At 39.9% G+C, this 18,995-nt stretch overlaps 1 protein-coding gene across 4 annotated transcripts in view; it reads right to left on the bottom strand.

Annotated features, from left to right (window-relative positions):
• The window catches only part of LOC140715756 (dachshund homolog 1-like), a 543,203-nt gene that overhangs the window by 105,837 nt on the left and 418,371 nt on the right, over positions 1-18,995 (bottom strand). For all 4 annotated transcript variants that reach the window (XM_073028130.1, XM_073028146.1, XM_073028138.1 and 1 more), the window contains 2 exons: positions 15,328-15,463; positions 10,461-10,595 (listed from right to left, as the gene is read on the bottom strand). In XM_073028130.1, coding sequence (XP_072884231.1) covers positions 10,461-10,595; positions 15,328-15,463 — 271 coding nt within the window. The remainder of the gene's footprint in view (positions 1-10,460; positions 10,596-15,327; positions 15,464-18,995) is intronic.

The raw sequence follows: 18,995 nt of genomic DNA, 5'->3' as shown, positions 1-18,995 counted from the left end.
GATAAGGGAAAATATAATGGGGGGGCGTGAGACAGAGGGGAGTGGTTAACAGAATTTAAAGAAATTGATGTTGATGCCATCAGATTGGAGACTACCAGGACAGAATATGTCCAGCAGAACAGGCCCTCAATCTGCATTGGGTCTCATCAATGTAGAGGAGGCTCCACCAGGTGCACGGGATATAGTGGATGATCTCAATACACTAGAAGATGAAGCTTGCCTCACTTGTAAGTAATGTTTAGGGCTCTAAATGGTGGAGGGGGAGGGTAGGTAACTCAACCTCCCCAGTTAGCACAGTTGCATGAATCAGTATCAGGATGGTAAACAGTGGGGAGAGACAAGTAGAGTAGGGTGTCATGGAGAGAGAGATCCCTGCAGAAAGCAAAGGGGGGAGTGGAAGATATGACTAGTAGTGTGATCTCATTGTAGGTGACAGAGCTGTGAAAAAATATGTGTTGGATGTGTTGGCTCGTGAGGACAGGGAGGAATCTATCCTTGATACATCATGGGGTGGGGAATGGGTTGACTGAAGACATGTGGGAAATGGAGGAAATGCGAGTGAGGGCTGCTTTGTTAGCAGAGGAGGGAAAACTTGTTTTCTGAAACAAAGAGGACATTTCAGATGTACTGGAAGGGAAAGCATTCTAAGAACAGATGCCGTGGAGAAACTTGACGGATCAGGCAGTATCGGTGAAGAGAAATGGAGATTTGATGTTTTGGGTTGAGACCATTCACCTGGAGTGAAGGAGGGCAGTCAGGCAGTGTAAAGAGGCAAGGGAAATGGATGGGGCAGATGGAGAACAGAGGAGTGGAAATAGCAACAGAGGCGGGGAGGTGCTAGGTAGAAATAATGAAAGTTTGCTGATGATAGGATCTGATGGGAGGTGAAAGTAGAGCATGGACTCAATTAAAGGAGGTGAGGTGGACAGATGGGAACAGTGTGGATAGGGAACACAATAGGAAGAGTGTGGGGGTGATGGGTGAAGGAGGGGAACAATGGGTAGATAAGTCAGCTGGGCATAGACATTCCTCAAAAATATACCACCACACTTACTGATAATCAATGGACACTATTGTTTATTGCCTTGTGAATTTCACTAAATTAGGATTGCAGAGGAATACTTCAGTGACTTAAAACACCATTCACCCAAAATTAATATTTACTCCCAAGTATTTATCATTGAAGAGATGCTATCCGTTTAGCTAATTAACCATGCAAATTATCAAACTTGTCTCACTGTATATATAACTCATTTGAAAATGGGAGACTGGACCCTGATAACTGTAATAAAAAGAACATTAATTGCTAAATGTTTTTGAACTCGGCTTTACATGGAACTCTGAATCTTTTTGGAGATCAAGTTGCAGGTTCCACTCAGTATCTGGACTCTGTTGGTAGGTCCCAGGAAAGGTTCTGATGCTTGATGCTGGCTTCCCTGCAGCCAGTAGTATTTGGGATGAAGTCAACCATACAGTAAGAGAGCATCCATCTCTGGCCTTCTTTTTACATCACAGTACTTAAACCAAGATATTTTGTGAAATTGTGACATTTACAGTCAACTGGAAAGACAGCTTGGAAAACACTCAATTATTATGATAAACTCACCAAGGGATGAAGTTATAGAGTCAATATGTCATACTGCATGGAAACTGGCCCTTAGGCCAAATTGGCCTACATTGACCAAGATTCCCACCTAAGCTAGTCCCACTTGCCCATGTCTGTCTCATATCCTGTCAATCCTTTCCTACCCATGTAACAGCCCCATTACATTTTAAATTTTAATACACTTGCCTCAACCACTTCCTCTGGCATCTCATTTCATCCTGTGAATGAATGTATTGTCCCTCTGGTTCCTGTTAAATCCCTCTCCTCTCACCTTAAACCTATGCCCTCTAGTTCTTCATTTCTCAACTCTAGGGAGAAGACTGTGCATTCACCTTATCACGTCCCTCATGCACCTCTATAAAATCACCCTTTATTTTCCTACGTTTCAATCTGCTCAACAGCCCTCATAACTCAGACCTTCGAATCTCAGCAGCATTCTCATCAATCTCATCTGGACTCCCTCAAAAAGTTCAAATTGTAAAGGAAATTCAGTATCCAAGTATGTATATATTACTATATACCATCTTGAGATTAATTTTCTTGCAGGAATTTACAGGAAAAATGAAATACAATAGAATTTTATGAAAAACTATACTGTCTATAGGCAAAGACTGATAGATAACTAATGTGCACAACAAAACAAACTATGCAAATAAAAATAATACTGAAAGCATGAGTTGCAAAACATAATGGCATTTTCCCCTATAACAAGGCAATCAAAACTGAACACAATATTCCAAATGTGACCTCACCTGTGTCAACATGGTTGTGCACTTATGATTAATCTATCACTTATGCCTTGTTAGTCATGATGAAGTAAGCTCTATGTTCATAATTAGTTGAAATATAGAATAAGACCTGCATTTGTAAATCACTTTCCATACTCCGGGAATGCCAAGGTACTGCATAGTGAACTTTTGATACATAGTTTCTTCTGTAATGTAATAGTTGATTTGAACACAGTAACCTCACAAACATCAGAACAGCCAAATTTGTTGCTCGGACTTCTTTTTTTCCAGTCCTGATGAGGGGTCTCGGCCTCAAACATTGACTGTTTATTCATTTCCATAGATCCTCCCTGGTCTGTTGAGTTCCTCCAGCATTTTGTGTGTGCTGTTTATTTCTTGATTACTAAGTGTGTCAAAGGTCATGGGGTGCAGGCAGGAGAATAGGGTTGAGAGAGATAATAATTCAGCCATGATAGAATGGTTGAAAAGACTCGATGGGCCAAATAGCCTAATTCTGCTCCTATGTCTTATGATCTTATTAAGTTTACCCAGCCATGCCTACTTACCTTGATTACTTCTCTTGTTAGTTGAACTAATGCAATGGCCAACTACCTACTCTACACGCTACAACTTCTTGCCTAAACCCATGCAAGTTATTCAAATTGCCTCATTTGTTACAAGAGCAATCCAATTTAAATGGCCCTCACTGCTTGCCCTTCTACAGTACTTATTAGACTAATGAAAACCTTCAAACCAAAATAAAACTATAACAATCTGCCAAAATGCAGGTCTGAGGTTATTATGAAAATTGTAACTCTGGAAGCTGGATGAAAATCCTTTATTAATTTATCCTCGGCAAATTGTGAAGCAATTTCCTTACATTCCTCTGCATTAATGTGTTACTATTTTACTAAACAAAAAGTACTTATTTTTTTAAAGAGACACCATTCTGTTGAAGCAATTTCAGATTATTCTGAACTGTAATCATATTTAATAGCATTATCAATAAGAGCATTTTTGAATAATCATTTGACTGTGAGGCACACTGACTGTAAAATCCTGCAAGAATGTTCTCAGTCGTAGGACAATTTCTCAGGGCATTGTGTCAATCACATTACACTAACTAAATTCTGCAAAGCATATCCATTTTTATAATTAGGCTGGCTAGATGGTAAGTAATGTGCAGAGCAGTTAAGAATATATGGATAGGATACAAGAAACACTAATAGATTTATCGTAATTAATTAAGGGGTATATAGCAGGGCACAAAATCTCCTTGAATGAGGCACCTTACCTAATACCATCTTGATTAGTCTTGTTCCCACCCATTCAGTTTCAAAGCATGTTACTCTTCCAGTTTCGCTGGAAGTGCATTAGTAATAGCAGCAGAGGAAGAGTAACAGGGCACCAAAGATATTATGAAGCTACAGGATGGCAGCACAGTGGTACAACTAGTGCAATTGTGTCTCTTGTTTCAGAGATGCAGATTCAACCCTGACCTCTGACACTATCTGAGTGAAGTTTGACCGTTCACCCTGTGACCTCCTGGATTTTCTCTAGGTGCTCAGCTTTCTCTCATGTCTGAATGATACGTTGGTAGATTGGTTAATTGGTCACTGTAACTTGCCTATAGTGTTGAGAGAGTGGTGGAATCTGGGTGGAAGGGGTAGTGGGAGGGAGTCAATAGGAACATAGGTAGAATAAAGTAGGCTAGAGTAAGATTAGGGTAAATGGGTGTTTGATAGTCAGCAGGGATTCAAATACTCAGTGGGAAGCACCAGGAGATATCCTGAATCAAGGAGGATTAACAAAACAAATACTGTATGGAACATATGATGGGGATGGATGGATGGATGGATGAATTGAATTGAGTGGTTTTGATGTCAAACCATATATAAAAAGAGAAATAAAATGAGGGAAGTGGTTAGAGTAAAGAGAAGAAAAATAAAATTAGATATCATCATAAAATCTAACACAGATTCACTGCTTGATGGAATTAGTTGCTATGGTTTAATCGCTTACATTCCAGGGAAGAAAAATTGATTGACAATCATTTTGGAAGGGCACATGCGTGAATAATTAATAGATAATGTTCAATCTGCATTTACTGGACAGGTAATGTGTGAATGCAGCACTTTTGGAAAACCTGAAGGGAGATTGAATTGCATGAATTCGTTTATGTGAAACAATAGACAGAATATCACAAATCATCCGGCAGTTTTGGTGATTTGCAATTCATAGCTTATCTGTTCCATGCCACAGATTTCTGGCCAATTTGCACATGCATGATTTTCTTGGAAATCCCAGGCCGGTGTTTTTCTTTTCCCTCTTTAATGTTCTTATATTTTTTCTTCTCTCGATATTGGATTAGATAGGATACAATTCACCCGCACCTTAAATATTTCACCCAGTGGTCAAGTCTGGTGAACAAAGGGCATTGATGAGTTAGTTCACCTTTGGAAACGACCCAGAGGAGCACAAGGTCAGCATATGTACAACCAAGTAGCAATGACTATGAGGGACTCTGTTGAGTTTGCTGTTTACACAGTTCAGGTTGGCTGAATTGGTTACTGTGACTGACATTATCTCTGCAAAATCCAGAAACCAAACCCAAAGACATCATGAATGTAGATAAGTTGTTATAGCTGCATAAGAATAAGTGCCAAGGATCACGCACGGTGAAGTCCTTCCAATCAACAGATCCTCATGCAGGTTTCAAAATTTTACACAGTAAATTAGGGTCTATAAAAATGCTGTGATGGATTGGCCATCTAAGTATGTAAGAACATAAGAAACAGGAGCAGGGTTAAGCCCAATGGCCTATTGAGTCTGCTCCACCATTCAGTAACAGCATGGCTGATCTGACCTTTGACCTCAACTCCATTTACTTCTCTAATTCCTACAACCCCGGATTCCCCCTCTTATCTAAAGATCTGCCTACATGAGCCTGGAATGTACTAAACCACTGCATGTTCATGACTCCCTTCGGTAGTCTCCCAACTTGTCCAGATTTCCTGGGGATAGCTGACCCATTGCAAATCACTTCTTCAACTTATTCTTTTGCAACACAGTGCGGGGGAGGGGGGGGTTGAGAATCATATTACTGCAAAGTGAATGGAATTATCAGATTATGCCTTTAGTTACAGATATTCACACCAATATGAAAAGGTATCCATGTATCCATTTCCAGGAATTTTAATCATACTCAGAATCTGGCAATGAGATTGAACAATTTGGCTCCACTTAGTCAACAGATGTTCATTGGAGGGGCGAGTTACAACATGAAACAAAACATTATTTTTACTAAGGAATTTAGTGTTTAATTCTCATTCTCATTGGTTGAAATCAATAGCCTCTTTTATAACTGTGCACAGGAGTATGATCCGATCCTGCAAATCATTTAACCATCATTTCTTCTGTTTCCATTCCTAGTCAATAATAATCAAGTGAAATAATGAATAGCAAGAGGTCATTCCGGCATTTGGATTGTCGGGATTGAATATGTTGGTTTTGAATTTGTTGCAGGGTTAGAGTGCTTTCTGATGCTAAATGACAAGGCAACATGTATGACAACTGGACAATGTGAGAGACAATGCTTTAATATGGGTGCCCTAGGAAACAACTTTAAAAAGTACAGTTGATGTTACTAAATGATGCCAATAGGATAAGCAAGCTGTCAAAACTATCATACACTTTGAATGTTTCTGAATCTGAAACAATATTCAAAGCATTCAAAAACAATTAAAATTAATAAATCAATGAAGCAATAAAAAATGAACAAATGTTAAATAGTGAACTTCTCCTGAACTCAATGAATTCCAAAATTTGTAAGTTATCTAATACTCAACAGCTGTTCGTCTCCATCATTTAAGTAACATGGTGAGGGTTCAGTGTTAGATTGAAGAAGAAAGCCTTTAACTCTGAGTGGAGTCATTGGGACGCCGTCATGACAGCAGTTTTTTAGCAGGGTTTCTTGTTTTTACGACGCTAGCTCGTAGGTTGCTAGCTCGATGCTCAACCCAGCACGGGAGCTGGCTGGATTCGAACTCGGGAGCCTTTGCTCCGAATTCCGGCGCTGATGCCACTACGCCACCAGCCGGTGTGCTAGATACCACAATACAAATATTGGGAAATATTCAGGGGTTCACGTTTCACTGTCAAAGTCCATCAGGAAAGCAGTTCGAGAAAGGCTAAAAAAATGTGGTTTCCACGTCTGCATAGGTGTTCTAAACTTGATGGCATTTGCATGGTGAAATAGTCACAGCTCTGCAAAGAATGTTGTTATTTACTGGCAAGTTTTGTTCCATTTTATTGAAGCTTGGAGTTTAAATTCTAAACCCTCATCTTCTGAATTTTGTTAACTGAGTACTAAAACTGGCTACAGCTTGTAAACTTGCCCTCATAAAGGAAGGAGCTTTCCTCAATAAAACCCATTAAAGCAAAATTGCTAAGTCTGAAGTCTTAACGTTGCATTTTACATTTTAAGGATCTATGTCATGCTTGATAACAACATTATCAAGTTGTGTAAATAAGAAACAACATACAATATTTATTATCTGTATACAGATCAACTTCGAGAGCTTGAATGCACAGATTTGCACCAATTATGCCATGAGAGATTGATGCTGGGCTTGGTTTTCCTATTTTACAAGACCCTGTTTCTGGCATCCAATTGCTTTAGATGGTTGTGCTGATCAGAGATAGTCTTAATACTCCATACACTCTATTCTGGGAGAACTGCTTCCAGCTAGCAAGAAGGCAAGCCAGAATTCTCACCTTCCAAAAAAATTCTGCCAATGCACAGCCAAGGAGATCAGAGAAACTGAGGAATGGGATGCTTTTCATTGTCTTTGGCAACAAAATATTTGGCATGGAGCCAAACTAATAAAGTAAGGTTACACCAGTAATAACATAGGTTTATTTTTAAAACTAGCAAGTACTGAAACCATCTATTAGAAGATGCTTAGTACATAGCATGGCTAGAGTCCATTATGGTCCATTCTGTGTTTTATGTCCAATTAATAGTATGCAACTTCTTTGTATTCTTACATTATAGGAGTGTTATGAGGTTGTTGCTAGGATTGGAGGACCTGAGTTAGGGACTAGTTTACTAAGTTGAGTCTTTATTCTTTGGAACATTGGAGAAGTGTTTAAAATTATGACAAGAACAGATAAGGTTAATAGAAACAGAATTTTTCTCAGCTTAGAGGAGACTAAAATCAGGGTGCGTAGATTTAATGTGAAAGGGGAAAGATTTTAAAGGGACATGAGAGCAATTGTTTTACTTAGAACCTGGTGAGTATGTGGAATGATCTGCTAGAAGTGGTTGCAGCAGATGCAGTAGTAACATTTAAGAAGCTCTTGTATAAGTACAGGGAGGGCCAGGGCTTAGAGCAGTGGTTCCTGATGTTTTTATGCCAGGGACCAATGACCATTCAACAAGGGAATTTCTGGCTTAGAGGGATACAGGCTAAATGCCGGAAATTGGGACAAGGTGGGTGGACATGATGCTTGGTATGGGTCTATTGGTCTGAAGAATCGGAATCTGTGTTGTAATGCATTGTGATCCTATATGATGAATATCTCCATAAGCAAGTACTATCAGGTGAAATGTAAGCAAAGGCTAAGTAAGTGGATATATATGTCAGAACTTGTTGCTGGATGTAATTTTACTCTTGGAGCAAGTTTTCAACAATACTGGTGTTACAAGTAATTGAGCACTTGCTTAATCATGTCATAACAAAATCATACAAGCATAAACTGGATTGATATTTTCACAAGTTTTATACAATTTGGTATTAAGCAATATTAATAAATAGGAGGATTCATGTAAACAGAAGAAGGCTTGAATCAAAATTGACCATTCAACTCTCAGACTTACTTTCTCCCATGCAGTGGAAAAAGTTTATGAACTCTTCTGTCCCAACATGAATTTTGATGCCTACACCCTAAATATCATCGTCATCATCGTGATTATGTGCCGTGTTGTATGACATTGGCAATCATTGTCTTCATGACCATGATTTTTCCTGGAAATTTTTTTGGTGCTAAGCAGGTGCTACATCTTGCCCCAGAGTAATGTGTAGGCTTGCGGAGGGGAGGTGTGCCTTACACCTCCTTTGATCAAGATGTATTTCAACCCTGCCACCCTAAGTATCTCCTTTCTTAGAATAGATCAGTCTGTAAAATACTTACATCAACACTTCTAGTTATATGCTTCAACTAGCTGAAGGAAAATAATTGACGCATTTAGATTCTTCTCAGCCGCTCTTGAAGAGCACAGTAACTATAACTTACAAACTTTTACATTTAAAATTCTTTGCACTGTGAGTGTGTGCAAACAAATCTGAGCATAGCACAAGCCTAATGCTAACTTTCTCACAAAATTAACAAGTTTATACAATTATTTAAGCTATCACAGCAACAGGGAACAAAGCTATTTTGCTTGCTATAATTTAAGTATTTATTATATTCTACTGCAATATCTTGGTTATTTTCACTACTTTGAGATGAAGTGAAAAGGGTTGCAGAGTTCTGTTGGGGTGGATAAAGTACAAGTTTAATTATCATTCAACCATACAGGAATAGAGCCAAACAAAACAGTGTTCCTTCAGGGCCAAGATGCAAATCACATTACCAACAGCATACAACAGGTAGCACCTAGCACAAATAACAGATACGGTTACAATTTCAGGAAAAAAAAACATACAGTCTAAAAGAAAAAAAAATAGTTTAGGCCAGGTGCGTGGCATGATGATAAATTGTCCTTGTTCAGCTTGTTCTTCCAATTAGTAAACACTGGAGGGGGCAGCACCCAGAGATAATCCAGAGATTATACAAGGGAAAGCAACAGTTTACATTCATTAAAATCCAGGTAAATGAGGGAATGCATATGCGAAAAAAACATTCCTGCAGCACCTGACAATCAGATGTATGAGGCCCAGGGCATTAACTTCTGTTTTTCCAGTGATGTAGAACCACACATCACATGTGCCAATGTATTTGCACTTTGATGGCAGGCATTCTGGAATCTTAGAAGACAAATTAGCTGGCAATCCAGCAAAAACCTCGCACGTTGGTATGCCTCTTTGACCCTCACCAATTATTATAACAATACCATAGAAAACATCCTATCCAGAAGCATCGGTGTTATTGCCCAATATGAGACTGCAAGAAACTGCAGAGAGTTATGGACACAGCTCAGCACATCTCCGAAACCATCCTGTTCTCCATGGACTCTGTCTACCTCTCTCACTGCTCCAGTAAAGTAGCCAAAATAATGAAAGCCTTCATCCGCACTACACATTCTCTCGTCTCTCCTCTCCCATCAGGCAGAAGATGCAAAAACATGAAAGCACATACCATCAGGCTGAAGGACAGCATCCATTCTGGTGTTTTAACACTATTCAATCATCCCCTTGCATGATTAGATGGATTCTTGATCTCAGAATCAACCTCATTATGACCCTTGCTCCTTATTAGCCAGCAGTGTGCTTTTTGAAATTTTTGCACTTTATTCCACATCCTGTTAACTCTGCTCCCTGTACTACTTCAATCCACTGATGTACTGAAATGGGTGGCATATCAAACAACGTTTTTCCACAGTATGACAATAATAAGTATTGACAATGATGAGTGGCATGAGAACAACTGTGATTACGTCCATTTAGTAATAACCTGACCAAACTTGTTGCCTGAGTTCACACCCGAAGAAAAGCCACATGGTTAAGTAGCAGCAACAGAAGTTAGTGAGACTATCCTTAATCCAGAACCCAGACCTGTTTTTCCAGGAGAGAACAGGCTGATTTATGCACCCCACATATTCATCATCTGTGTTATTCTCTTTCAGAAACTTGCTCAATTTGCACATTAGTTGGCTATGAACTTGATACAATAAGCTAAGACTGATGGTTAACAGCATACATAAGAACCTTTCAAGGTGAAGGCTACAGGAGAAGTAGAGTGAGGGGAGTCATAAGGTATAACTCCATTAAAACTGTTGCTGGGATCCTGGACAAAGCTATGGTAAACAAAGAACCATGTCCTGCTGAGCACCAGTAGTATTTGTCTGGGTATAGCAGCCATAACAAAGGCAGGATCTCACATTTGATGTAATGGGTTTTTACCTTTTTCACTGTGTATTCTTTTTGCTTCATGTCCTCCTTCCTGACAGGCAAGATCACCTTCCTTGGAACCAGGTGGGATAGTGGGAGACAAGCCCAGCAGGGTCTGGTTAATCGACAGTCCATTCTGATGGACAGCTGTCAGTAAAAGCGAACAATGTTCAGTAAGTAGCCAAACAGCATCAAACAAAGTAGCTTCATCAGTACACTCCCAAACTAATTTGCTCTGACAACAATTTTAATAAACCAGAACGAACTTAAACACTTCTTTTCAGATCTACACAACCTCTGGAGGATAGTGACATCACTTGGTGAAATGGAATGCAAGAAAATTGGATTGACATCAGGTATTCATCAGACTGTGAATTTCTGATGCTCCTGGGCTCTGTAATCCAGCCAAGGTGATTTGTGCACACATTTCAATCAATTGCTCACAGTGCACTGTGAATAAAGACGGACAATGAAAACAACCCAGGTTCAATTCTGATCCCCGATGTTGTCCATGTGAAGTTTGCAATTCTCCTTGTGATCGCTCTTCCCTGGATGCTCCAGTTCCTCCCACGTACCAAATACTGTATGTGCTGGCTGGTAGCTTAATTCGTTATTACACGTCGCTCAAAGCAATTTATTGCTTGTTCCAGGGCTATGATATTTCTGTCCAACAGATTTGCCAGCTATCTGGAAGCTAACCTCATATCATCTCATAGCCCTTTAGTCACGCTCTATTGAAATTCAATCAGTGGCCTAGGACAGCTCCAGAAAACAGTAAGCTTTCTCTGAGGATCTTAGCACTTCTAAACAATAAGGTAACAATGGGAGTACAGCATAATGGTGCAGCTTGTAGAGCTGCTACTTAAGAGTCCAAGAGACCCAGGTTCAACCCTTATTTGAGTGGTGTCTGTATATGCTCCCTGACACCAGATTCTAAAGACATGTGGAGTGGTAGGTTAATTGGAAGCTGTAAACAGCCCCTAGTGTGCAGGTTACATTGCAAAAGTTGGAGGGAGTTGGAAAGAGTTGATGAGAATTTTTTAGAAATGGAACTAACGTAGGAATAGTACAGCTGATGGTCAGCATGGATTTGCTGGGCTAAAGAGCCTGGTTCCGTGCTATGACTTCAATCTAGAAAATGCCAAACTGCGGAAACAGGTCCTGTAATCAGACGAACAGTGCAACCCATCCATCTCATTGGGAAGCAGATAATAGCCAGCAAACTATGTAAATCCTACACGAGTTTCATCAACCGTATTTGGAGTGATGGATGATATATCCCTTAGGAGATGATCAACCCCATCATTGAAAGGTTGGCAGTGGTTAGGTAATGGGTGGTACTGTGGAACTGAGAGAAATGTCAGTGACTCACGCTCAACAGACCCAGGTTCCATCCTGACCCTAGTGCTGTCCATGTGATTGCTCTTCCCTTGATGCTCCAGTTCCTCTCACATACCAAACACTGTACATGCTTCCTAGTAGCTTAATTTACTATTACACACTGCCCAGGTGTACTCAGGTAGCAAAACGATCAGAATAGATCTGATAGGCATGTGAGCAAAAATGGATAAGTGAGGGAATATTATTGCTGGCAGAAATTTGAAAGGCCAAAATGATCTATGACAAAAGGAAACAGGAAACACCATGAATTAATTCAGCTCAGCACATCTCAGTAGGGTGTGTCTGTATCTCAGTCTGTGTCCGAAGTTAATGCTCTATTCTGTATTGGAACTGATGTTGGGACTAAGTTTGCTGGTACAGAGAGCAGAAGTGGGGTTCCTATTTCCTAATACAAAACAGTGATCACCCCCCCCCGACTGAAAACACAGCCACATTCTTAATCCATCCATTGAAATCTTGTTTACAGTTCAGTTGTACCATATGAATAGAGTGTACTGTGTCTATCCAAAATCAGGGCAAGGAAGTGCATTCTTTTGTGTTTAAAAGCATGGATGAACTTTGATTACACCAGATACTGTAACCAGGCTCCGACAGATATTCTTGCCCAGCCCTTCATATCCAAACTAGGGGGGCTGATCTCATGGTTCCAGATTATTCCATAGTCCTACAAATTGCTCTGAGCCATGGTAGTGTAGCTCAAAACACGCATGAAAACTCCATCAGCCAGCATAGGCCAACCCCCAGTTTTGCTAGGTTGTCAGAGCATTATAATAACTTCTAATGTCTCTGACACACAGTGATGCTTAAGATGTATTAAAATTCATATTTTAATTAAAATGTACTTATTAAAAATTAAAATTAGATAACTAAAAAAATCTGAACTCACTTAAGTAATTAAAAACATAACATTAAACAGCAATAATTAAGCTACATGCCTTCCCCTTTGCTTCCTCAGTCATTGTCTGTCAATCTTCATTGAAATCAGTCAGATCGCAGATCCTGCACCAGTCGCAAGCTAGCATAAGATCTCAAAGACTGTTCACCTTGTAAGTCAGGGCTATCTTAAGAAGATCAATTTCCATCATTGGCTTGTATTTGTCAGGTCGTGGAGTGAAAGAAGAAATTCTGCATTCTGCTTTGAAGTCAAAGATATTACTGAACATACTAGGGATATTGGTGTCCAAATCCATAACTCCATGCTGCAGAGGATGATAGGGTGGTAAATAAGTTATATGGTATACTCAACTTTATTAGTTGAGGCATTGAGTTCAGGTTAGCGTTAGGGTCAGCAATAAGCTTAAAAGTCAGGTAGTTATGATGCAGCTTCATAAAATTTTAGTTCTTGAGTTTTTCATTCAGGTCTTGTTACCACATTAGAGGAAGAATGTCAAAGCACTGGAGAGGGTACAGAAGAGGTTTACCAGGATTCAAGATTATTTATTGTCATTCTTCAGTATACCAATGTATAGGGGAACAAATTGACTGTTACTCTGGATTCAATGTAGCATATAAATAGAGTAAAAACAAAATAAATAAAAATGTATAAGATTAGTTTATATGTACATAAAGTAGATGAATATCTGCACAAAAGGTGATTCCAACAGGAAATGAAGTTGTGGTGGTGGAAGCGTGATGGGGTGGGTTAATGGGTGAAGGTGTTGATCAGTCTCATGGTTTGTGGAAGCAACTGTTTTTGAGTCTGGTGGTCCTGCTGCTTAGCCTCTTCCCTGATGGGAGTGGTACAAGCAGTCCATGAGCAGGATGATATAGTTGGACTTCATTTGGCACTTTTCTGTGTATATATCCTTGAAGGTGAGTAGGTTGGTTCTGGTGATGCACTGGGCAGTTTTAATTACCTCTTGACAGCCTTAGTGCAATTTCCATACCACATGGTGATGTAGCATGTTAGGATGCTCTCAACTGTGCATCTGTAGAAGGTCATGACTATTGATGTGCACTGTCCAGCTCTCTTTAGCCTCTTCAGAAAGTAGAGGCATTAGTGAGCTTTCTTGACTGTGGACGATGTGTTCTGGGACCACGACAAATTGTGCAAGATATGTACTGCTCGTAGTTTCCACTACTGTGCTGCTGATATAAAGAATGAATGGTGCAAGTTTTCCTTTGTCTCGTTGACATTATTTGCTTGATACCAGGCCTCAAGCTCTTCCACATCCTCTCTGTAGGCCTTCTCATCATTGTTGGTGATTAGCCCCACCACTGTCATGTCATCAGTGAACTTGACAACGTAAATGTATGTCAGTGGGCTCAGCACACAGGCCTGGGGGAGGGGGAGGGGGAGAGGGAGGGGGAGGTGCATCTTGAATATCTGAGGTCTGTTGGTTAGGAAGTCAACAACCAGTTGCACGGTGGTGTATTTAGACCCAAGGACTAAGCTTGCTCATCAACGTTTGTGGAACAATAATTGAATGCCGAACAGTGGTCCAGAAACAGCATTCTAACATAAACCTGGATTAAAGGCTATGTGCTATAAAGAGACAATGGCCAAGCCAGGATTATTTTTTTTAAAGTAACGGAGGCTGAGGTGAAACCCAATTGAAATTTGTAAGATTATGGCGGGCGTACTCTGAGTAGACAGCTGCTATCTTTACAGCAGGATCAATATGTCTAATTCTAGAGGGAATGCATTTCTTGTAAGAGGGGGAAAGTTTAAAAGAGATGAGCTGGGCAAACAGAGGGTGATATGTGCCTGGAATGCACTGCCCACAGCGGTGGTGGAAGCAGACATGATCAAGACATTTAAGAGAATCTTAGATAGGCATCACTGAACAGTTTCCACAACCTATGGACTCACTTTCAAGGGCTTTTCATCTCACGTTCTTGATATTTATCACTTATTTATTTATTTATTTATTTACTTATTAATTATTCCTCATTTTTCCTTTTGTATTTGCAGAGTTTATTGTCTTTTGCACACTGGTTGTCCACCTGGTTGTGGCCCTTCATTGACTCCATTATGGTTATTGGATTTATCGAGTATGCCCACAAGAAAAGAAATCCCAGGGTTGCATATGCTGACAAATATGCACACATTGATAATAAATTTTCCTTGAATCTTGAATATGCAGAGAATGGAGGGATAGGACAGAGGGATTTGTTTGGTTAGATGTATATTTACTAGTCTTGTGGGCCAAAGGGCCTGCTTCAGTGCTCTCCTATGCTCTACTATTTCACCAGGACCATTTAGCTGTGGAAGTATAATAATTATGCAGCTAAGTACCTGCTGTTTATTTTGCAACCACTGGCCTCATCTAGCAATACTCAGACCAATGATTGAGGGGGGTTCAATGACAGGAAATTAGCAAGTAAACACCCAGAAATAATTGCAACTGTATCAATTTTTCTGTATTACCGGATTTGCCTTCCTTCACCTCTGCCCACATTGAATCAGGTAGCATTTAAAGCATCCATTAACCATACATTAGGCTTAGTTTGGAAAGTCTCACAGGAAGGAACTCACGGACTCTGTCGGAAGAGCTCTCTGTCCGAGCTGGTGAACTCGATACGCTGCTGCTCCGGTGGGAGGAAGGATGACTCCCTGGATGGCGACCATCTTCCAAAGATGGGGCAGGTGAAGGACTGTCAGGGACACGTTCCTGCAAACATAAGCGATGACATGTAAATTATACAGGTCCATGAGAAACTGCACACTTCAGCAAGATTCCCGACCTGATCCTAATTTGATCCAACAATACCAAGCCAGGGTGAATACAAATTCTGATTAAATATTTGGATCAACGCATCATAATGTTTATTGAAGTCAAGTCAGTGGTAGCCTTGATTACAATGCTAAAGCTCTTGGGGTGGATCTTGACTCAGACATGAAATGTCAGGAAGTGTTCACAGTAAAATGGTGGGATAAAAGTCTTTAAATACTGCACTCTATCAGGTGAAGAAGTTCATAGAGCACTAAGGGGGCAACATTTCCTAGACTTATATCCAATATGTTGGCTGGTGCATGAACTGAAAACATACTGCAATTCTTGTGTGTCTTTGTCTCTTTAATATATTGTAGGTCATGGGTTGGGGAAGAGCTGTTGAAAGAAGCTTTATATCTTTGAGAATGATACAACTGGCAGCTACTCAACACTGATGGTGAAAGGAGTGAATATTTAATTTTTTTAAATTTTACTGAAATAGATAGCAGAATAGGCACTTCTGATCCTTCGAGCCGCGCTGCCCAGCAACCCCCAGTTTAACCCTAACCTAATCGTGGGACAATTTACAATGACCAATTAACCTATGAATCGGTACATCTTTGGAATGTGGGAGGAAACCAAAGCACCCGGAGGAAACACACACGGTCTGGAGAGAACGTACAAACCCCTTACAGGCAGCAGCAGGAATTGAACCAGGGTCACCTGAACTGTAAGGCATTGTACTAATCGTTACACCATGTTGAGCTAATTAAGTGCCATTGGAATTATGCCTTCCCATACAAGTAAAATGTGTACAGCAATACACTTCTCATGTATCAATTGTATTTTACCAAAGGCTTTGAGGAGGTGATGTGGGAAGGGGAATGAGCCTCTTACCACATGATATCCTCCCTCTGTCTAACTCATATCATGATATGATGTTTCATTACCAATTCTGATGGCATCTCAGTGCCAAGAGACAATACATGCAAAGCTCTTTACCAGAATATAGCGATCAAAATCAATAGTGCTTGTAGCTGCCATAACAGATGGCATTAGCTTAAGACTACCTTTCTGTTAGTTCAGTCACCCTGCATACTACATGAGCAGTAATATACTGATGTGTACATTTCATTTTAATGAGAATAGCCATCAAAAGCTAAAGGTTGTTTCATGACAATGTGACTCTAAGGTTATCAAAGCTGGAACCACATTTGAAACTGCCCAAGTCTTGGCTAAAACACAATCAATCTTTTTACTGGTTCAATAAACGTCTCCTACAAACCATTCCAATCACCACTGTAAATTTCCATTTAGGGAAGACACGGAGGGGAGATAAAAATAAAGGTTTTCAAGGGTTACAAAGCGGTCAACAGGCATGTTTTTAAATTTTTCAAAAGACCTTTCCTTCACCAATTCCATTCCAATGTAGCTATGTAGTTGACTAGTATTTCTTAATATTAGGCTTTTGAAACTCTGTTATTCACAGAGAAAACTGTCAGTAGATTTTTTAAAGACTTGATTATACAGGATGGCACAAAAGATGCTTTGAGAAGTTAGTGGGGAGCTGTATACTTGAACTGCTTGTAAAAGGTATTCCTGGATTGCAGTTGTGTAGGATTTAGACCTGCTGACGAAGAATGAATGGATAATATTTTTAATAAGGACTCTCTATGCTTTGAATGAGAAATCTACAGGTGAAGGTTTTCCAATGTACCCAGTGCCTCTGACTATTTCAGTGAAACACAGCCAAAGTTTTGTAACTCTCTTTGGAGCAGCATGGTATATTGTATGACCAAAGTTTGCAGATAGGGCAGAGTGCAGCAAGGTGCACCTCTGGTATACAGGAAGAATGCATTGCAAGGTGGAGTGCATGCCAGTTAACAGGGCTACATAAGTCATCAAAATTGTGAAACGTCTTGAATATCATTGAGAATAAACTCATTATCTCCAATGATACTCTGGGTAAATATTCTAACATATTCAGAATATTATGCTGGTGTAAAGTCTTCGGAGAGTTAGAAGTGAGTCTCTCATAGCATGTTGTCCAGCTGGTGACCTGTCCTTGTAGTCATAATACTTATCGATTTGGACTGGTTTAAGTTTTTAGTTACATTTAACCTAAGAATGTTGAAGCTGGGTTAATCTGATGATGGCAATTGTTGAACATCTTGGGCAGGAAAGAAATGGAAGTGTATGTCAACCTGCAGAGATTCCGTTGTCTTTCAACATGGAAGTACAGGATGGATTGGTTTCACATGGTTGGGTTAGGATTATATGAGAAGAACAAGAGTTCACTATCAAGGGATCTCTCCTTTTCCATCTGACCCACAGAGTCTGTAACCCATTATCTAACCCAATTTTGACTTGATTTATACCTGCCACTCCATTTCAAATCTCAGTTCAGGCAGTTTGGAAAGCAAAGCAGCAGCCAATTTTAGGCATGTGACTTTGTTAACTGTACAGGAAAGCAAGTTAACTTCCCATTCCACCTGCCTCCCCTCCAAACAGCTTGGGTTAAAAATCACCCCCATCCTTTTGAACTAATCCTCTTCATATTTCATTGTGCCTGGAGCAGTGTAGCATCACTATCGTCTTGCCCTACAATGAATTAACACAGTTTACTCTGCAAGTAATAAAGGCCTCATAAATCATCAGTGACAAACTCCTCTGAGAAATCTGGGTCTTACTCACATATGGAACAAGCCCATCATTAGTCACTGTGAATTCATACATTATACAATACTGCAGAATTCATAGTTCTCATTTCACACACACACAAAACTGATGTACTTACATCTTTGTATGGATTGGATTGAAGCAGAATCATTGATTATGGTTTTCAGATGTGGGGATTCACTTAACCAGAGTTCAAATCAACTGTTTGAATGCAAGCAAACACATGTTTGCTATACTTCTCACTTATCTGTGAGTCACATGTGACAAATTCAATTCCATTTTAATGAAGCAAAGCCCCTTTCTGGAAACAAACCTTTTTTTCATGTCTATGCTTATCTCCAGTACTGTATAATGAATAATAAACATTTTTTAAAAATAGAACCACATTCTCTTGGCAAGTTCAGGAGAGATTAGACATAAAGGGTTATTTGCAGCTGATGAAGTATAGTATGACAATCCTGAACCTAATATTTTTATATACTGAGATACAGCACAGAGCAAATCTGGACTGCCCAGCAATCCCCAATTTAACCCTAGCCTAAACATGGGACAATGTACAATGATCAATTAGCCTACCAACCAGTAAGTCTTTGGACTGTGGAAGGAAACTGGAGCATCTGGAGAAAGCACACACAGTCACGGGGAGAATGTACAAACTCTTTACAGTCAGTGGTGGGAATTGAACCTGGGTCACCTGTACTGCAAAGTGTTGTGTGACCATACCACCCTGCAGACACTGAAACCTCTGACCAGCTGCTACAAGTCTTCCACAACTGTTTATTCAAGTTTTTCTAGGATCAGCACCTATTAT

The sequence above is a fragment of the Hemitrygon akajei genome, chromosome 2 (genome assembly GCF_048418815.1).
Source record: "Hemitrygon akajei chromosome 2, sHemAka1.3, whole genome shotgun sequence".
Taxonomy (NCBI): Eukaryota; Metazoa; Chordata; class Chondrichthyes; order Myliobatiformes; family Dasyatidae; genus Hemitrygon; species Hemitrygon akajei.
This window is presented reverse-complemented; position numbering and strand designations above follow the sequence as displayed.